The following is a 17,922-nucleotide window of genomic DNA, read 5'->3' on the forward strand; positions in this document are numbered from 1 at the left end:
TGTAGGACAGAAATTATAATATTGACCGGATGGCTTAAAACCCAGTAAAAAACCTGGGACAATGATAACCGCTAACCTCTATTTTGCCTGATTTTACACACAATTATATGTACATGTAAGAATATTTCTCATCAAGGGGATGTTTCTGTAATTCCATATCATTTGGTTAAAATACACGTATATACTGTCATGCATTTACATTGTAACATATTGCATTTATGATTCTTATCAAAGACACTGTTATTATTTTTCCGTGTTTTCTTTTCAGTGGTAATTATTTTTAAAGTTTCACTACATGTAGCGAGAAGAAAGCAAAAGCCAAATGGACTATTTTTGTGGTGGGACACTATTTCAGCATGAAATAAAGTTCATGATTTTCAAGTTCTGGTACATGTCTACATCTTTTAATAAAAACTACAAATATGAAGTCTGATTTCTTAACACTTATTTGTTTGCAAAACATAAGAGTTATTTGTATTGCAATTTTATACATATTTGTGAAGCAATCATGCAGAAAAAAAATGAAAGAAATGCACATACATTATTGAAGGTAGACCGATATAAAACACTCAGCTAAAGCGCAATAGTTATTCATCATAAAAAGTGGTAGTCATGGGCTATGGGTACACTGGTAACCATTTTGTTTTGGGGAGTAGAAAAAATGGATTTATATTAAAAGTGTATTTGTAATAAAGAAAGACATAATATTTCCTGCATTCACTAGATCTCTTTATCCTTGACTTTCCAACTTGATTGGAATCTTTAATTGCTAAAATATATGAGGTACAAAGTTTTTTTTTAGTTTAAAGATCTTTAAACTGCATAGAAGTTTTGATAACAAGAGTTTGTATCCTTGCTTGAATTGAAAAAATCCTAGAGACAGGTAATCATTTATTTAAAAAAAAAAGTGTATAGTTTAAACATTTTATTTTTTTTTTGCACAAACTGGGCAAGGTTTTGTTGATTATTAGTTTCAGTTTCTTTGATCAACTCAGGGCATTATCTAGACAACAATGACAAGTACAAGTTTAAGTAAATTCTGTTTGAAAACTAACAATATTTACATATTTGTTCATTTAGTCTATTACAAGTCACTGTCAAAGTGAGCACAAATAATGAGAAGGTTTTGATCACTTCTTCGTTTAGATTAGGTCCTTGGTCAACCTCCCCAGTTAACATGATTCATTTCTACTTCATACACCTCCAACCCGAAATTCCAAAGTGTGGATTCATTCTTACTTTGAAAATTCATCTAATATTGATAGTCAGTGATTCCCAGAGGAGATCATATTTTTTACGAAATGCTGGTTAAGGTGTAAAGTGTCAAGAAAAGTTGAGGACATAAACGTTCACAGCCAGAAATACCAAAAAGCAATAATAGAAAAGTAGACCCATATATACATTAAAAAACAAGCAGTATTGATATGCATTTCATTAAAACAGATGGTTACTCTTGAAAATGACTAAGTTTTTGATCGATCGGTTTATTAAGCTTGCAATTTGGTTACATGAATATTTATGAGGTCTTCCTTGAGTCGGTGTCTCAGCACTTTGATTTCTCTTGAAAGTGGAAAAATAGTATAAATCAAGAATAGGTTGAATGATTATCGATTTCTCCCATGATAACTTGACAAATATAAAATGACGGAAAACCAGCGCAGAATTTCAATCACATCCCAGTGGTTAAAACGTCATGCGCATTTTTAACAACGGGCTTAAAATGGGTTAAACAAAATATGCACTTTTCATGCTTGAAAAATCAACAAATTTACAAAAGAAGGAAAATGCTAATATCAATTGACAGTTGATGTGTATACATAGAAGTTTAAATAAGTATTTACTGATTCGTAGGAGTAAAAGAGGAACAGTTTTATCTTTTATTAAAAATTAATTGAAGCACAGGTAAGGTAGATTACATATATAACCGGTCGTATCTACTGCCGATCAAATAGTATAAAGGTTTTTAATGCTCTTTAATTATCCTACCATTTCTTTTCTAAGATATGAAATTGGATTTCTTACCTTAGATTTAGAAGAATAAGGATGCTAAGCCAATAGACTAATATTCTCAGAAATACTACTTGATTCATATCACATCGTGCAGGAATAAACAAGGTAAACTTGTTTTTTTTTAATTTTTGGTACCAATTATTACCATGAAGGTATACCTTTTGTAACTTGTTTTATCTTATTTTTCATCCCTAATCTGAATACCAATATTTATTGGTAAAGTAAAGTAAAGTAATTATGAAATTAATAAAAAAACAATTTGAACAAAACAATATAGATCAAATAATAAAAATAAACTGACAGACTAAAAAATAGTGCATAAATTCTTAATGAGTAAATGCATAAAATGGACATTGCGTAAATTGTCTAATTCAAATTTCGTTCAGTGTATTATTACACAAAGCAGGTGAACAATACAAGCATATAGTGAGATGAAATAGGGAGAAAGCGTTGATGAATCGTCCTTTTATCTCCATGTTATCCATATGCACACGGATAAGGACTATTTCTTTAAGCGTAAGAAAACTTATAAAATGTTTAAAACTTTTGATTGTACAATGTTCCCTTCATCTTTAACGAAGGCGAATGTACGATAATTATTATCATGATTAATATAACTCAACCATTAAGGTATTAAAATGAAGTTGCAGTTGTCACTGTAAATGACACCATATAAAAAGGTCTTAATAAGTACAAATACCTCAGCCAAAATACTGCATATTTAATTCTAAAAGATTCATAACCAAATTTTGTCATTACTGGCCATGGGTCAATAACAGGGTACTGGTATAAGGGGGTCAAAACAAAAATAAACAGAAATGGGACAAGAATTCAAAAAATAGAGAAATAGATTGCAGAAGGAAAACCGTCCTATATTCTAGGTTGCGAACGTATAATTACTTTAAGATCGAGGAATTCAAAATGGCAAATTCTTGATTATTTAAGTTTCAACAACTATCCTCAAAACCACGTTGCAATCACTTGTACACACTTGTTAAATTTGTCCTAACAAAACTCGTGTTGGGATTAATCTATGTAAAAATCCAAAGTAAAATATATACATGTTTTATGCCAACAGCTTCCTTATTAATCATTCCCACCGAATAATTTGGAAAGGTTATTCTATTGGCCTTTAACAGTTCACAAACTAGAACAAATTATGTATTCTATTTATAGACCTCACAACAAAGTCATTGCAAAAGCTACACTACGTGTAGCAATAGATGGATATATTAAAACTACATATATATATATATTTAGTTAACATTAAACATTAACATAAAATCAAATTAATGTAATAAAATAATATAAAAGTCCTAGACTACGTCTAGAAATAGTGAATGATCGTTAAGTTAACATGGTAAATTTCAATACAAAATACAGTAAATGTAAAATCTTAAAAAGACAAACAATTATCAAATGTGAACGGCGTTCACTAACAATAGCTTGTCTTGCGTCTCAATTAAAAAAAATGAAAATAACACGTGGAACAGGGCTTATATACAGGCCTAAGGTCACTGTCATGGTATATGATTTTTACCTCTTTAAACGAGACTGATATGGCTTGTCTTGCGACACAGCTCAATCAATCTTCTATATTAACAAAGGCGAAAGTAAGATAATGTATATAACTATTAAATACATGTATTAAAAACTTGAGGAAAAGTTCACCAAAAGGTCGAACTGTTATACACAATACATTGTTGAATAGTCGAAATACAAAAATAGGCATTGTGTAAGGTTACACAATAGCATTGTCGATCTTTGGAATATCACTTTGAAGTAAAGTCGCAGAGTAGAAGGACTCGTGTTTCATGTGTGTTGCGCTCGTTTCCGATGCATTTTGCATTTGCATATAGTGAAGAGAGTGCATAATATTTTGACCGGTGGACAATGGTTTTCTAGTTTTCATTTTAATTCAACTTCCGGTTCTTTTTAGCTTTTAGTGTTTATATCACTATGATATGGCATAAATCTTTGGCGGTAGGATAGCTATTAATATAAAAAAAAAATGAAATTATTGGTATTGCAATACAGTCGATTTTAATCGGAAACTCTTTAACTTACAGATCATCTAATACAAGTTACTATTGTTATTAACCGTAGATATGTAGATTTTTGCACCAGAAGTACCAAAGTACACTCTAATGTCTATTTTAATGGCATAATGAGGCAATGTAAAAGTAACGTGAGTTTTGGCCTTATTTTGATACATTACAAATTTGAGAAACTCGAGTTTTGGAAGAACCCTACAGGTACTGAATAAATCGGGTTATAGGAGTAATTTCTTTAGAATTTTACAATTACTTCTTACATAGAATAGCACACAAAGTCGGTTATTATAATTGCTCCAATTTTGTTAAACTGTTGATGTTTCCGTGGGTCATTTCGTATCAAGGAAATATTATTTCTTCAAGATTCAGTCCGTATAGGACTTAAAGTTGTTACAGTTATTTATCCTTCAATAAGGTGTGGTGAATGGAATAAATAAGCAAAGGTAAAATGTAAAATCAAACAAGTTTTACGTCTTTATATGGGATAGTTTTATTCATGTGTAGGTTGATATTTTCAAATATAATAATTCAATAAGGAATGATTATGGTATGATCAGGGTAGATTCATTTGTGTTAAAGACCGCAGTCTTTTTAATATCAAGGGTTGTAACATCAATACAATTAGAACTGAAAAATGATAAGTTTAAGGCAAAACAATGGCAAAAATAAACAGAAAGGGTAATAAAGAAGACACTTTCTAGTAAAGAGTTTTAAAATTATGCATATGGATGGCATGATTAAAACAAGTAAATATTTGGCATTATTGTAGCAAAACTATTACAGTATTATAGATACTTGTAATGTGATATGGTGCTGCTTGTGGAGCAGGACATGCTTACGCTTCCAGACATCTAATAGAACTCCAAGTTCATATTGCTAGTGCTTTAGATTTTTGTGTTTCTTCTTCTTTTCTTTCTTTTCTGTTTTCATATGTAATTACATTATATTCTGTTCGCTATATTGTTTATGTAGATAGTCTTTAATTCCTGTCATAAAGTTCAGTCCATGTACCTGAATTCGATGCATCTAAAATGTTAAATATTTTTGTATTCTAAGAGTAATCAAGGCAACCAAGGTTATAGCGGTAATCAATAGAATGTAATCCGAGGACAACGAGCGCAGACATGGAAAATAGACATACACAACAAAGAACATAAAGTAACTAAAATCATACAAAGTAACAAAAGATAATGAGCAACTCGAACTCCACTAGAAACTGGGAGCATGGACCAGGTGCACCGGTAGGGTAAGTGTCCTCTGCTTTCTAGAAACACCCGCCAAGTTGCTAATAAAAGTCAAGTCCGGGGTAGACAAACGAGCAAAGGAAAACTATGACCTGTTGAATAAATCAGTATTCATGGCGCAGATGGATACACCATAACGATCCACGAGTTCATGATGACGACCGTAAAACTTCTGTAGTGATGCCTTCAATCTTGTAGCAACATAACCTTGTTCCAGAAGCCTATTTGTTAGAGTTCTGTACAAAAAGACTGCGTAGTTTCGACAAGCTCTAAATGTAGACTTCTAATCATATTTTATTATGATATCCACTTTTGTATAAAGATCGTCTCTGTTTGCTCTTTTCATGTTTTGGACATATAATTGCATGTTTATTCAATTTTGAAGTGTTTCAATTGTATTTCTGTTTTGCTGCTTCGATATGTTTTTGCCGATAGTAACGCATACATAAACTACAATGTAAACTTCTTTTTTTTTTTTGCAAACACTAAAATCTGAAATTCTTTGTTTATCTGAAGAATGCATGAATAACTGACAAATAAATGGCCAGCCAAACTGTTGACTCCTCAGATGAATATATTTAATGAACGCTTGCAGGGTACTTCAAAGCGGGGGAATAGATATATAACAAACATTTCTCAAATGAAGGATTAAACATATGACAATGATTTACATTTTATGACAGAACATCAATATGAAATTCTAATATACAAAAAACTAACGTGTAAGGAAAGATATTGATTATAGACCAATGAAACAAATTCCCAACTACCAAGATATTCCACAATTTGTTCATTGCACTTGGGGTGGAATTATTACAAAAATTCAATTAGAAACTTAGAAACTTAGAAAAGTAAATCTATTTAAATCTATGTCTTTTAACGTTATCAGTCCCTATACTTATATAAAGTTTTCATTTTCCATTTTTAAGTACCTTCTTTTATTGTATTTTCTTATCAGTGATTTATTGCTAAAACGAGATCACAAATATATATATTTATTGCTGTTTCATTGACTATTGTATCACTTGTAAGGTTTCAGGTAAAATAGTGGACAATGAAAATAAAGGGTCAGTTACATGTTCTTACTCTGAGAGGAATTTACGCTTATTGTGAAAAATAGAGTATTTGATCGAATGTATGCAAAATCTATTCTTACAAAGTGCATGACATACATGCTAGAAAGAGTAATCAAGGGAACCAAGGTTATAGCGGTAATCAAAAGAATGTAATCCGGGGACAAAGACCAGGCATGGAAAACAGACACACACAACAAAGAACATAAAGTAACTAAAATCATACATACAAAGTAACAAAAGTAAATGAGCAACTCGGACTCCACTAAAAACTGGGAGCATGGACCAGGTGCACCGGTAGGGTAAGCGTCCTCTGCTTTTCTAGAAACACCCGCCGAGTTGCTCATAAAAAGTCAAGTCCGGGGTAGACAAACGAGGAAAGGAAAACTATGACCCGTTGAATAAATCAGTTTTCATGATGCAGATGGATATACCATAACGATCCACGAGTTCATGATGACGACCATAAAACTTCTGTAGTGATGACTTCAATCTTGTAGCAACATAACCCTGTTCTAGAAGCCTATTTGTTAGAGTTCTAGCACGATACAAAAAGTCTGCGTAGTTTCGGCAAGCTCTGGCATAACGTATGAGTTGTGATATGAACACTCCATACGCAGGAGCCGAAGGGATGTTGCCACAGATGAAAGGAAAGTTGACAATTCTGAATGAAAAGTCATCACGTTTGTCGTAAAGTTTGGTAAATAGTTTTCCTTTACCATCGATTTCTAAGTGTAGGTCAAGATATGAGGCTGACTTCACAGTGTCTGTAGTATCCTTTATCTCAAGTTCTTTTGGGTAGATGCGATGTATTAAATCCCCGAAATTAGGATTGTTTAAAGATAATACGTCATCTATATAGCGGAAACTGAGATTGAAGGATCTAGCCAAACGATATTCTTTCTTTCTGATAAGATCAGCTATAAAGTCAGCCTCATAAGAGTGAGGGAATAGGTCATCAAATAAAGGAGCACAATTTGTTCCCATTGGAATGCCGACCGTTCGTTGAAAAACACGTCCACCACATTGGACAAATATGTTGTCGATTAAAAATTCCAGCATTTTGTAAACATCTTCCTCTGTGTATTTGGAAGATGATTTGGAAGTATGAGGAATCTCTACCAAGAACTATATATTTGTATCTAGGTGTACCATTGAAGCATTGAAAGGCAGTTGCAGATCAACCAAGCTTACCATCTGAACATTGTAAAATATACACTTTTATATTTTAATATAGTAGACAAGACATTTTTGTTTTAAACATCATGAAAAGCATAACTCAATAACGTCTGAATTCGAAAATGTGATTTCCGATACCAGCATTCTAGGTGGTAAAGCGCGCACAATGCCATATTAATGTGTAAACGGCAAAATGCTTCCCCCTCTACATTTTTCTTCTATCTTTAAGAATCATTTACTCATCGTAATGTTTATTTATCTAAGTAGTTTAAACTGGAAATGTCTGAGGAAGTTTGGATTCCTGCAGTGTTCGGATGTCCAACAAAGAGTTGTGAAAAGTAAGTATATTATTGCTTTTTGAATTCTTGATATCATTTTGTATTTTTCAATGAAGTCATACTGATTTGTTGTATACTTTGAATGATAATATTCATTATATATATTTTATTGTAGTGTATTAACATCTTTTTTTATTTTAGGTTTTCATTTAGTAAATATGGATCTAAAAGAGCCAAAACAAATCTTATATGAAAGAACCCCCAATCGTGCAGCTATTTTGTAATTAAACATCTAAGAAACAAACATGTATTATTTTGTAGATCTGAAAGTAGGAGCGAAGACAATCAATGGGTTTGCAAAAGTGATCGCTCTCCTTTATCAATAAGTAACTTCGGGAACATGCGATGTGAGATGAAAAATGAAAATAAGTTTAGTCACATTGGGTTCATTACACGGTGGAAATTCAGCTGTGTTGAGGAAACTCACATAGATGTCGAGGCTATTACCGCAGACTCATTCATAGAAGCCCTGCGTGCTGGAAAGTTTTTTATGCAGGCACGAAAAAAACTTCGACCGTATGATTTTTTTGATGAGATAATTCGTAAATTGAGAGATAGGTATGGAAAGTATACAATGTATATCAATACAAACGCATATTTTTTCACTGATTTAAAGTTAATATCTATTGCAGGAACTAAGCGCACATATTATTTTATATATTTGACAATTTACGTCCATTGCGTCCTTATTACATAAAAACAGTTTCAACCTTTGATGCATTTTACGATATTGTGAGGGGATTGATAGGTATAGATGTAAACTTGTAACATTTGACTTTATTTCTTAATAATGTACCTTTATCTTTTTTTTCTTCGATGCCTTTGTCCCGAGCTATATAATCTTTGGAGTAAACCATTTTGAGTCTTTCAAATTTCTTTGTATCTACATATATAGAACGTTGTTGAAACCCCGTCATTATTTCACTTTAAATAGGATAACTTGATAAAATTCCGGACTCTCAATTTAACAGAAACCTACAGTGAAGTATCTGTAAGATACATGGATGGTCTTTTTTTTAAAATGGTAGGGACCATAAAATCAAAATCAAAAAAGGGCATTTCGTTAGTAGTTAATAAAATCATATTAATCATGTTTATGCCTAAAAATGTTTTCGGTCACCTTACTGATCCTCCTTCAGACTCCCTACTTATAAGCTTTTATTTGAAATTTGAAGAAAAAAAATAACGTAAAAATTCTGCCGATTGTCTTTCAGAAAAAAAGGATAATTAAAACAAAATACATGACATGAGTGTGCTCTTGGTCGTGGATAATCCCATTTTGGAAAGTCCAGCGCCCTAGACCACTCGGCCAGCTAGGCTATATGAAAATATAGCTTTCGCTGGCCGGGTCATTCCTCCTCGTAGTATTATTCTAGGGCTGTAACTTAGTACACAATGTATGGTGGTACGGGACAGTTCATTTAGATGTTAATATGTAGGATAGAGGATCAAATTAATGATGCATGTCACAACAAGTGGTCCAGGGCTCTGGACTTTGTGCATGCGGTGTTGCCATAGATGTCACAGCAGTACGAGTTCGAGTCCCGCGGAGGGAACGACCAAAAATTTGCATCGCAAATCTAACAGTTCTAACATCGTTGGGAATTTTTCAGACCTTTCTATACGTTTATATATCTTCCCCGTGTCAATTTGATCCGATGGAGCAGTGTAGCAAATAGAGTCGTCACATGCTGAGTTTATATATATATATTGTATTTCATTCGATCTTATCTTGCCTGAAAAATATCGAGTTACACGAGACAAAAGCTTAACTTAAATGATAAAAAGCAATTTCCACAATTTTTCAGAGAGTTATTAGATAAACATGTGACTAGTTTGTCTCATTTTGGTGCTATCTCCGGAAGAGTGTTGGGAAGTAAAAAGGAATTTCAGACATTACTTAACGAAGTAAAACGACCTGATGGATATGAATCTTATGTTTATTCATGGAACGATGGTAAAAGCATGTGTTTTTCTTTCATACTTTTTTTATGCGGAAGGCAAGTGCAGTTTGTAGTTAAATGACAGCTTTTTTCCTAAGGTACTAACAGAAATAGAATAAATTTAAAAAATAATAAAATAAAATAAACCAAAACTAATAATAAACAGAATAATTGCATAAGCAGTAATTATCAGCTTTACTGTCCATTTTTATGTTAATGTAGTATGCATGTTACACATCACTTTAGAAAGTTGGTATACAAAATATGGTCTTTTTGTGATCGACCATACTTTTTTTCTGAACATTTCACTGTATTCTAACTTTCTTTACATAAAGATAGTAAAATTAAACTTTGAATAAAAAAAACAAAAAAAAAAAACAGAAACAAAACAAAACAAAACAAAACAAAACAAAAGAAGAAAGAAAAAAAATCAATTGTATGTACAGCATGTGTAAGATATATGTGACTTTTATATCTTTATAGAACGTTTTGACCCAACAAAGAAGAAAGAACTACTCCCTCTATTCGAGGATGACAAGATAACTGGTATATAAGAATAAGCTAATAGTATCAATGACACTTAGAAGTACACATTTTTTAATTGATTCGAGTAGGGTATATATAAATAGTTTGTGATGAAAGATAGAATTAACGTATAAATGCTATGAAGGTAATTGGCCGAAGAGTATTCACGCTTTCTATATCAAGAATGAATATTAATATTGAAATGCCGTCAAATGTAACACGCAGGATAAGTACGAACTCGTCTTGTGTGGTAAAATCGGCCAGTCAAAATTCAATAGTGCAGACTGGTTTGAAATAATTCTTTACTGTATCCATTATCATTTAATGACCACAGATCGATGTCCCTATCACAATTATAACCATCTGACTGTTCTTGCAAAACCTCTCCATTCAAATATGGTCCTTCTGGTCACGTCGTTACGGGAGATTTAACCATTATCGAAAACGAATCTCTGCGTAATATCCTTTCTAAAGGTCCCAAGTACCGTGAACCACGCTCCATAAATTGGAATTATAACTTTAAAGTGGATGCCGTAGAAGACTATGCAAGAAAATGGATAAAACGAGAACTAGAAGATATTGATTCTCTGTCAAGGTGGTTAAAGGCCGTGAAGTATTTAATTTTGAAACGAATGAAAGTTTTAAGTAGGTCAATGAGTGCCAAGGCTACATCACTTTTCAAAGACCGCGATGTAGCAAAAACATTGTCTACTATACATGACAAATACGTTGTCGTACCAGCAGACAAAGCCCAAAACAACATTGTTTTATATCCAATGTTTATTACCAGAGGTAGGCGTAGAAAATAATAGCAGTGATAAGACCTAAAGTGCTACCACTCTCTCCAAAGAAGAGGTTGTGTAAAACCATAAATCTGTGCTATCCTCTTTTGGTCTCTCTATCAAGGACGATGATTGTGATTTACCGTCTATGTACTGGATTCCTAAACTCCACAAGAATCCATACAAACAACGTTTCATAGCTTGTTCTGCAAAATGAACCACCACACCTCTTTCAAAACTTTTAACTTCTATACTCACAACTGTTAAAGAGGGTCTGCAGTCCTACCACAACACTTGTTACTCCCATAGTGGTATTAATTCAATGTGGATCCTGAAAAATTCGAAAGATCTTTTGGGGACAATCAGTTCAAGACTATTATCTGAATATAATAGTATTAAAACCTATGATTTGTCAACACTGTATACTTCTATTCCCCATACTCAGTTCAAATCCCGACTTAAAAACATTATACATCGTTTTTTTTTCCAAAAGCGATGGTACACCTAGATACAAATATATAGTTCTTAGTAGAGATTCCTCATACTTTGTAAGAAATAATTCCAAATCATCTTCCAAATATACAGAGGAAGATGTTTACAAAATGCTGGAATTTTTAATCGACAACATATTTGTCCAGTGTGGTGGACGTGTTTTTCAACAAACGGTCGGCATTCCAATGGGAACAAATTGTGCTTCTTTACTAGCTGATCTATTCCTTCACTCTTATGAGGCTGACTTTATAGCTGATCTGATCAGAAAGAAAGAATATCGTTTGGCTACATCCTTCAATCTCAGTTTCCGCTATATAGATGACGTATTATCTTTAAACAATCCTAATTTCGGGGATTTAATACATCGCATCTACCCAAAAGAACTTGAGATAAAGAATACTACAGACACTGTGAAGTCAGCCTCATATCTTAACCTACACCTATAAATCGATGGTAAGGGAATACTGTTGACCAAACTTTACGACAAACGTGATGACTTTTCATTCAGAATTGTCAACTTTCCTTTCATATGTGGCAACATCCCTTCAGCTCCTGCGTATGAAGTGTTCATATCACAACTCTTACGTCATGCCAGAGCTTGCCGAAACTACGCAGACTTTTTGTATCGCGCTAGAACTCTAACAAATAGGCATGTTGCTACAAGATTGAAGTTTTATGGTCGTCATCATGAACTCGTGGATCGTTATGGTGTATCCATCAGCACCATGAAAACTGTTTTATTCAACGGGTCATAGTTTTCCTTTGCTCGTTTGTCTACCCCGGACTTGACCTTATATGAGCAACTCGGCGGGTGTTTCTAGAACAGCAGAGGACGCTTACCCTTCCGGTGCACCTGGTCTATGCTCCCAGTTTTTAGTGGAGTCCGAGTTGCTCATTTGCTTTTGTTACTTTGTATGTATGATTTGAGTTACTTTATGTTCTTTGTTGTGAATGTCTGTTTTCCATGCCTGGTCTTTGTCCCTGGATTACATTCTTTTGATTACCGCTATAACCTTGATTCCCTTGATTACTCTTTAATAAAACTTTTGGTATGCATTCTTAGTATTGTTGTGAACATCTATATAAAGCCCGGTATCGCTTAACTTCTGCTTTCTACTAATCATTTTCGCCTTGTTAAGATTTAATGAAAATACTGTTAACTATGGTACGAATCAAAGACCTTAAACGTACAAAATTGTTTGTCTGAACATGAATAGGGCAGGATAGGTCTTCATATTGTTATAAGAATATTACAAATTGACCAAGGTGAGTATGCTTTTTAACAACAATCGGAAACATATATATGTCCAGTTGAATTGTAACAGACAATAGCAAAATAACTCAAAGTCATATTAGTGGCGACAAAGAAAAAAAGGGGTAAACACTACGTGCCTCTGGCTCCGAAATACTCGTCATATTATATTAAAGCCTTTTAACAATTTCAAAATTTGATATGTCGTAACATTTATTGTGAACATGACTTAGTGGTTGAATATATCTGAACTTTTGATCAGTTTCTAACACTACCATATCAGGGAATGTGCAGAGTTCTGTATAATATAAATATTGTACATGAAGAGAGGACATGCATGTTTTACAATGTCAATCAAGTATTCATTAAATATAACACTGACATATATTTATTAGTAAACGATTTGACGACTTATTTCATTTTTTTTATTTAATGTACGTAAAGCTTTATCATTTTTCTTTGCTTAAAGATACTGCAATGGAGACTTGTTCTACAATATTAGATGGTTTTGAAAATATAATGTCTAGAAGTTTGCTTGTGAGGTAAGAAAAATTTTGATACCCATTACCAAGATCATAATAACCTAATGACGATGATTATTTACAAATACAAATAAAATCACAATGCGCATATTGATTACAATATATCACCGTGTCTAAACCCTAACGGAGGTTTACGGTTCCAAAGCCGGATTTACGCTGAAAATAAGTGGGTAGCCTAAGTAAATCGCTCTGATGTGAACGACATTTAAGTTAATTTATATGACAATATGAGCATTCAGTGTTACAATGATCAAGCTAAAAACAGTTGCTAGTATTCAGAGCTAAAAGTGTACCGATTTCTCAATCATTTGTAAAAAGCAAATGTTATCAAATCGAATTTGGTCTCATTTTTAGCTTGTACCTTTCTGTCTTGACCTTACAACGCACATACGCCATCATACTTTTGCTATCATATAGTCTGCTGAGTTCTCATTTTTTCCCATAAATGCTCTCATTTTCGCAAAAACAAAAGACCATTTAATTTCGATTTACTGCCGGGTTGACGGTGTTGCATTCTTGCAAAGTTACAATACATAAATATGAAACATTTAACAAATAATTGGCCGTGCATGATGTGCGTTTTGTCCAATAAATACTTACATGCAAAGCCTTGCAATTTGTGTAATTCTTGTTTCCATTATTTATTTTAGTAATGAATTTATACCTTTCATACGTATGAACAGAAGATCAGCTGAACTCCAGAATGAGTTAGATAAGAACAGTACAAAGTGGAATATAGAAGGACACTTAAAGATTCACGGGAAATTAAAATCAGTCAGGTCCCTCCTTAAAGCTATTGAAACGTCAGATTACCATACCATGTCAAAAATATTTTATCAAAATCAATATCAACATGATTTGATTAGAAATGCCAAACCCTATGATGTCGGGATATTTATTGATGGTGTAGATGAAGGATGGATACCCCATATCAAAAATTCTATAGCAGAAATCAATGACGCAGCACCTGGGTTAAATTTGTATGAAAATGAAAACTTTAAGATTATTATAAAAGACGAAGATGAAACTAAATGCTTCACAAGAATATTTACTCAGCCAGTAAAAGTGAATCTTGGAAAACTTTGGCCTGAGGACAAAAGAAAAGGTACATCTACCCACGAATTATTACATGCTCTCGGATTCATGCATGAATTTCAGCGGTATGATGCTGAGAACCAAGTTATTGTACAAAACAATGGTCCAAATTATGAAACAATAGATTACGGAATGCTCACCAGATTTGATCCGTTCAGTATAATGATGTATTCTGAAGGTTCTGGCATTGAAAGACATAGAGGCGATCCCATTTGGGAGGTCAGAGGTGCATCTAATAAAGGTCAATCAGATGCACTAAGTGAACTTAACAAAGTGTCTTTAAACTTGGTGTACCCGCCATGTGTGAGAGACTGGTACAATCCGAAAATAAACGAGAATTATGGACTACTTTATTGTGGTCGTGATGTTATGCATAGTCACAATCAAACCACACCACCCAGTTGGCACACAAAATGCGGACCGTACGGGCCGAATTGTCCAGCATGTCGTGTATTTAAAGGCATAAAAAATGAAAATGATCGCATTGATCCGATAGAAAAAGTAGAACGCATTGTAAACGATAACAGATGGCAAGGTTTAAGCGGGTCTGTATTTTGTGGACAAAAATACGATGACGAATTTTATACGGAAAGATCTGACACAATATTTAAAAGTGATGGATTGTGTGGACCCGATCAAGGGTGGCCATGCCAAACCTGTGGACAAGAACTAAACACAGGTTATGACCATAATGAATTGAAGGTATAGTTAAAACAAATTCTAATATAAAGTGCTTCTTAGCTCGTAAGACCACAGCCATGGTAAAAAAAGCGATAAACATATGACCTTCTTGCAACTCATAGGCTGCATCTATTCAAAAACATGAAGGAACTAGTCCTATTAGAATCGAAGTAAATCACAGAAACTCCATTTCATCATTGTTATACCATGAACTGGCTATTTATGTCGTTATTTAACCCTTGCTATCGGTGGATGTAAAATAATGCGAATATGAATGAACAAACAATGATTTAACTTTAGATTATCATAAATCGAGGAAACCTTAAATTTTTTATAAGGTATATAGAATCGATGATAGTAAATTAAGAATATCTGAAATACGTTCGATTCAAATGCCTTCATGTGTACACACATAGCACATATCGTGTAAAATTATCTGGAAATGATTATTCATAGAAATTTTGATTGAAGATGAACGCCAATGAATACGTCAAAGTAGCTTAAAATGTTAACACCATACAAAAGATATTCTATCTTGGTTAACATTCGGGAATAATGTTGAAACAAAGAATAGTCCTTTTTTTAGTTTCAATTGTAAAATCAGGCTTTAATTAAAAGCTACCATGGCAATTAGGATCAGAGACAATGCAAGTTGTCAGAGTTTACATACAACTTAAATGATAATCATCAGCTGTTCTTTGTTTTCTTTTGGTAGGTCACAAAGAATAAAGCACAAAGGTCGAGTGCTTGTGTTATGATTTAGAAGAGGGAAGGCAAATCGAATGACCATAACCATTAGCATTGCCTTGAACTGATAGTGCATTTTCTTTATTAAATTTATAGATAGTAACTGTCAGTAGCTAGATTTATGACATTAAATACCAGTTACCAAATTTAAAGTTTTATTTTAAATTTTCATGCTAGAACAATAACTTTAAAAGTAAAATGTTTTTTGTAAGTTCAAATAATTTATTTACTTCGACAATTTACAGCCACTTCCGACACTTCCCTGTCCCATTCGAGTAATAAGAGATTGAGTAAGCAGCAATGTTTTGTTGAGTTTTTTAATTATTCCGATCACTGCCAAGTGGTGTGAGCTCTACCAATACTACATGGACAAAAAAATTGTCCCGGAAGCAACAAATATTGACTGTTTTTGCGGAGGAAACTTTACATTTCTTTAAATCAAACAAATAAAAATATATACATGTAAAGGATAATACTATGATGTAGTAAAAGTAACTACATCTTATGTGATAGTCATTGTTTTTCCTTGTTTTTGTTCTAATTAAAAGAAGTGAATATGTCATTAATTTGTTTTTAAAAAATTCGGGAAAATTGGGATCTTGTATCTTTGTCCGCTGTTCCACTTCTCCATTGCTTTGAATTCACTGATAGTATGTGGGCTGAAATAACTCTCGTGAACATTCAACCCATCCCACTCATCGACAATATTTTTATTTTTTCAGCTACCCTTATAAATGTACCTCCCTTTTACGAATCATTTTGTCGCCAAGAAATAAACTGAAGCGTTTTTGAATATTTTTTTGGCTACCTTTTTTGCTAAGTTTGTTTTTATTCATCAAACCTTTTCTTTCTACACAACGAAGTAAATTGATATGTATATGTATCAATATGTACCCTGTAGTTTCAGTTTTACAATGGTACTAAAGAGAAATGAAGGGAACCAAGATTCTAGTGGATTACAAAAGAATAGACTAGACATCGAAAACAGACATACACAACAAAGGACACAAAATAACCAAATTAACACATACAAAATAGCATCAGTTAATGAGCATCTCGAACTTCACTAAACACTGGGTACATGGATCAGGTGCACAGGTAGGGTAGGGTAGGCGTCCTCTTATTTTCCAAAAACACCGCGTTTGTTGTATAATTTGGTCAATAGTTTTCCTATAACATCGATCGTTAAGTGTAGGTCAAGATATGAGGCCGACTTCACAGTGTCTGTATTATAATTTATTTCAAGTTCTTTGGGGTAGATGCGATGGATCAAATCCTCGAAACTAGGACTGTTTGATGATAATACGTCATCTATAAAGAGGAAACTGCTCTAGCTTAAAAATGTTCCCTCTTTTGGGTCAGATCAATTATAAAGTCAGCCTCATACAATGTATGAGTGAAGGAATAGGACAGCAAGTAGAAGAACACAATTTGTTCCCATTAGAATAACGACCGTTTATTGAAAAACGCGCCCACCCCAGTATTTATGCTTCACTCTCCTCACTTATATAGCTGATGCCTACTCGTGATTGAAGCAATAATATTAAGTGATCAGATGAATGACTTTTTTACATCCCATAAAGCGGCATATATATCCGTCCGTTCGTTTGTTCGTCCAAAGTTGTGTCCTAACTATTTCGCTTATCCAGACTTTATTGGTTTTCTAATGCAAAATATGGACTTCTGTTTGAAATCGCTAAATGGAGGTTAATGTGATTAAATAACCTCTTTATTACATGATGCAATTTTGCGCCTCTTACTTCGTTTTTTTTAACTCAATATTTAAGATTGCTGAATTTACTGCAAGTGACTGGTGGTCTAAGAATGCATTTCAAAATTTGAGGAATATTTTCATAGGATGGTGTTATAGGGCGCTACATATGAACTTGTCTCATAATATTATTCATCGAGTAGATACTTTGAATAATATACGAATGCAATTCATACTTAAGAGTTTGTAAAGAT

General features: G+C 33.2%; 1 protein-coding gene across 4 annotated transcripts; it reads left to right on the plus strand.

Moving 5' to 3' along the window:
* The first annotated feature begins 1,708 nt into the window (after window positions 1-1,708).
* Window positions 1,709-16,519, plus strand: LOC148598881 (uncharacterized). 4 transcript variants are annotated; one of them, XM_088561557.1, is made up of 8 exons: window positions 1,709-1,902; window positions 7,828-7,898; window positions 8,160-8,456; window positions 9,707-9,855; window positions 10,325-10,387; window positions 13,362-13,434; window positions 14,085-15,231; window positions 15,926-16,519. In XM_088561557.1, the coding sequence occupies exons 2-8, from the start codon at window positions 7,840-7,842 to the stop codon at window positions 15,971-15,973; spliced, it is 1,836 nt and encodes a 611-aa protein (XP_088417683.1). In that variant the 5' UTR covers window positions 1,709-1,902; window positions 7,828-7,839; the 3' UTR covers window positions 15,974-16,519. The 4 variants fall into 4 exon arrangements, with proteins under 4 accessions (XP_088417683.1, XP_088417682.1, XP_088417681.1 ...); XM_088561556.1 differs by lacking the exon at window positions 1,709-1,902 and adding an exon at window positions 1,944-2,115 and having other exon boundaries at window positions 7,825-7,898; XM_088561555.1 differs by lacking the exon at window positions 1,709-1,902 and adding an exon at window positions 1,944-2,115.
* Window positions 16,520-17,922: the final 1,403 nt, after the last annotated feature.

The sequence above is a fragment of the Perna viridis genome, chromosome 14 (assembly GCF_037379345.1).
Source record: "Perna viridis isolate PV_CMFRI_1.1 ecotype Kerala chromosome 14, ASM3737934v1, whole genome shotgun sequence".
Taxonomy (NCBI): Eukaryota; Metazoa; Mollusca; class Bivalvia; order Mytilida; family Mytilidae; genus Perna; species Perna viridis.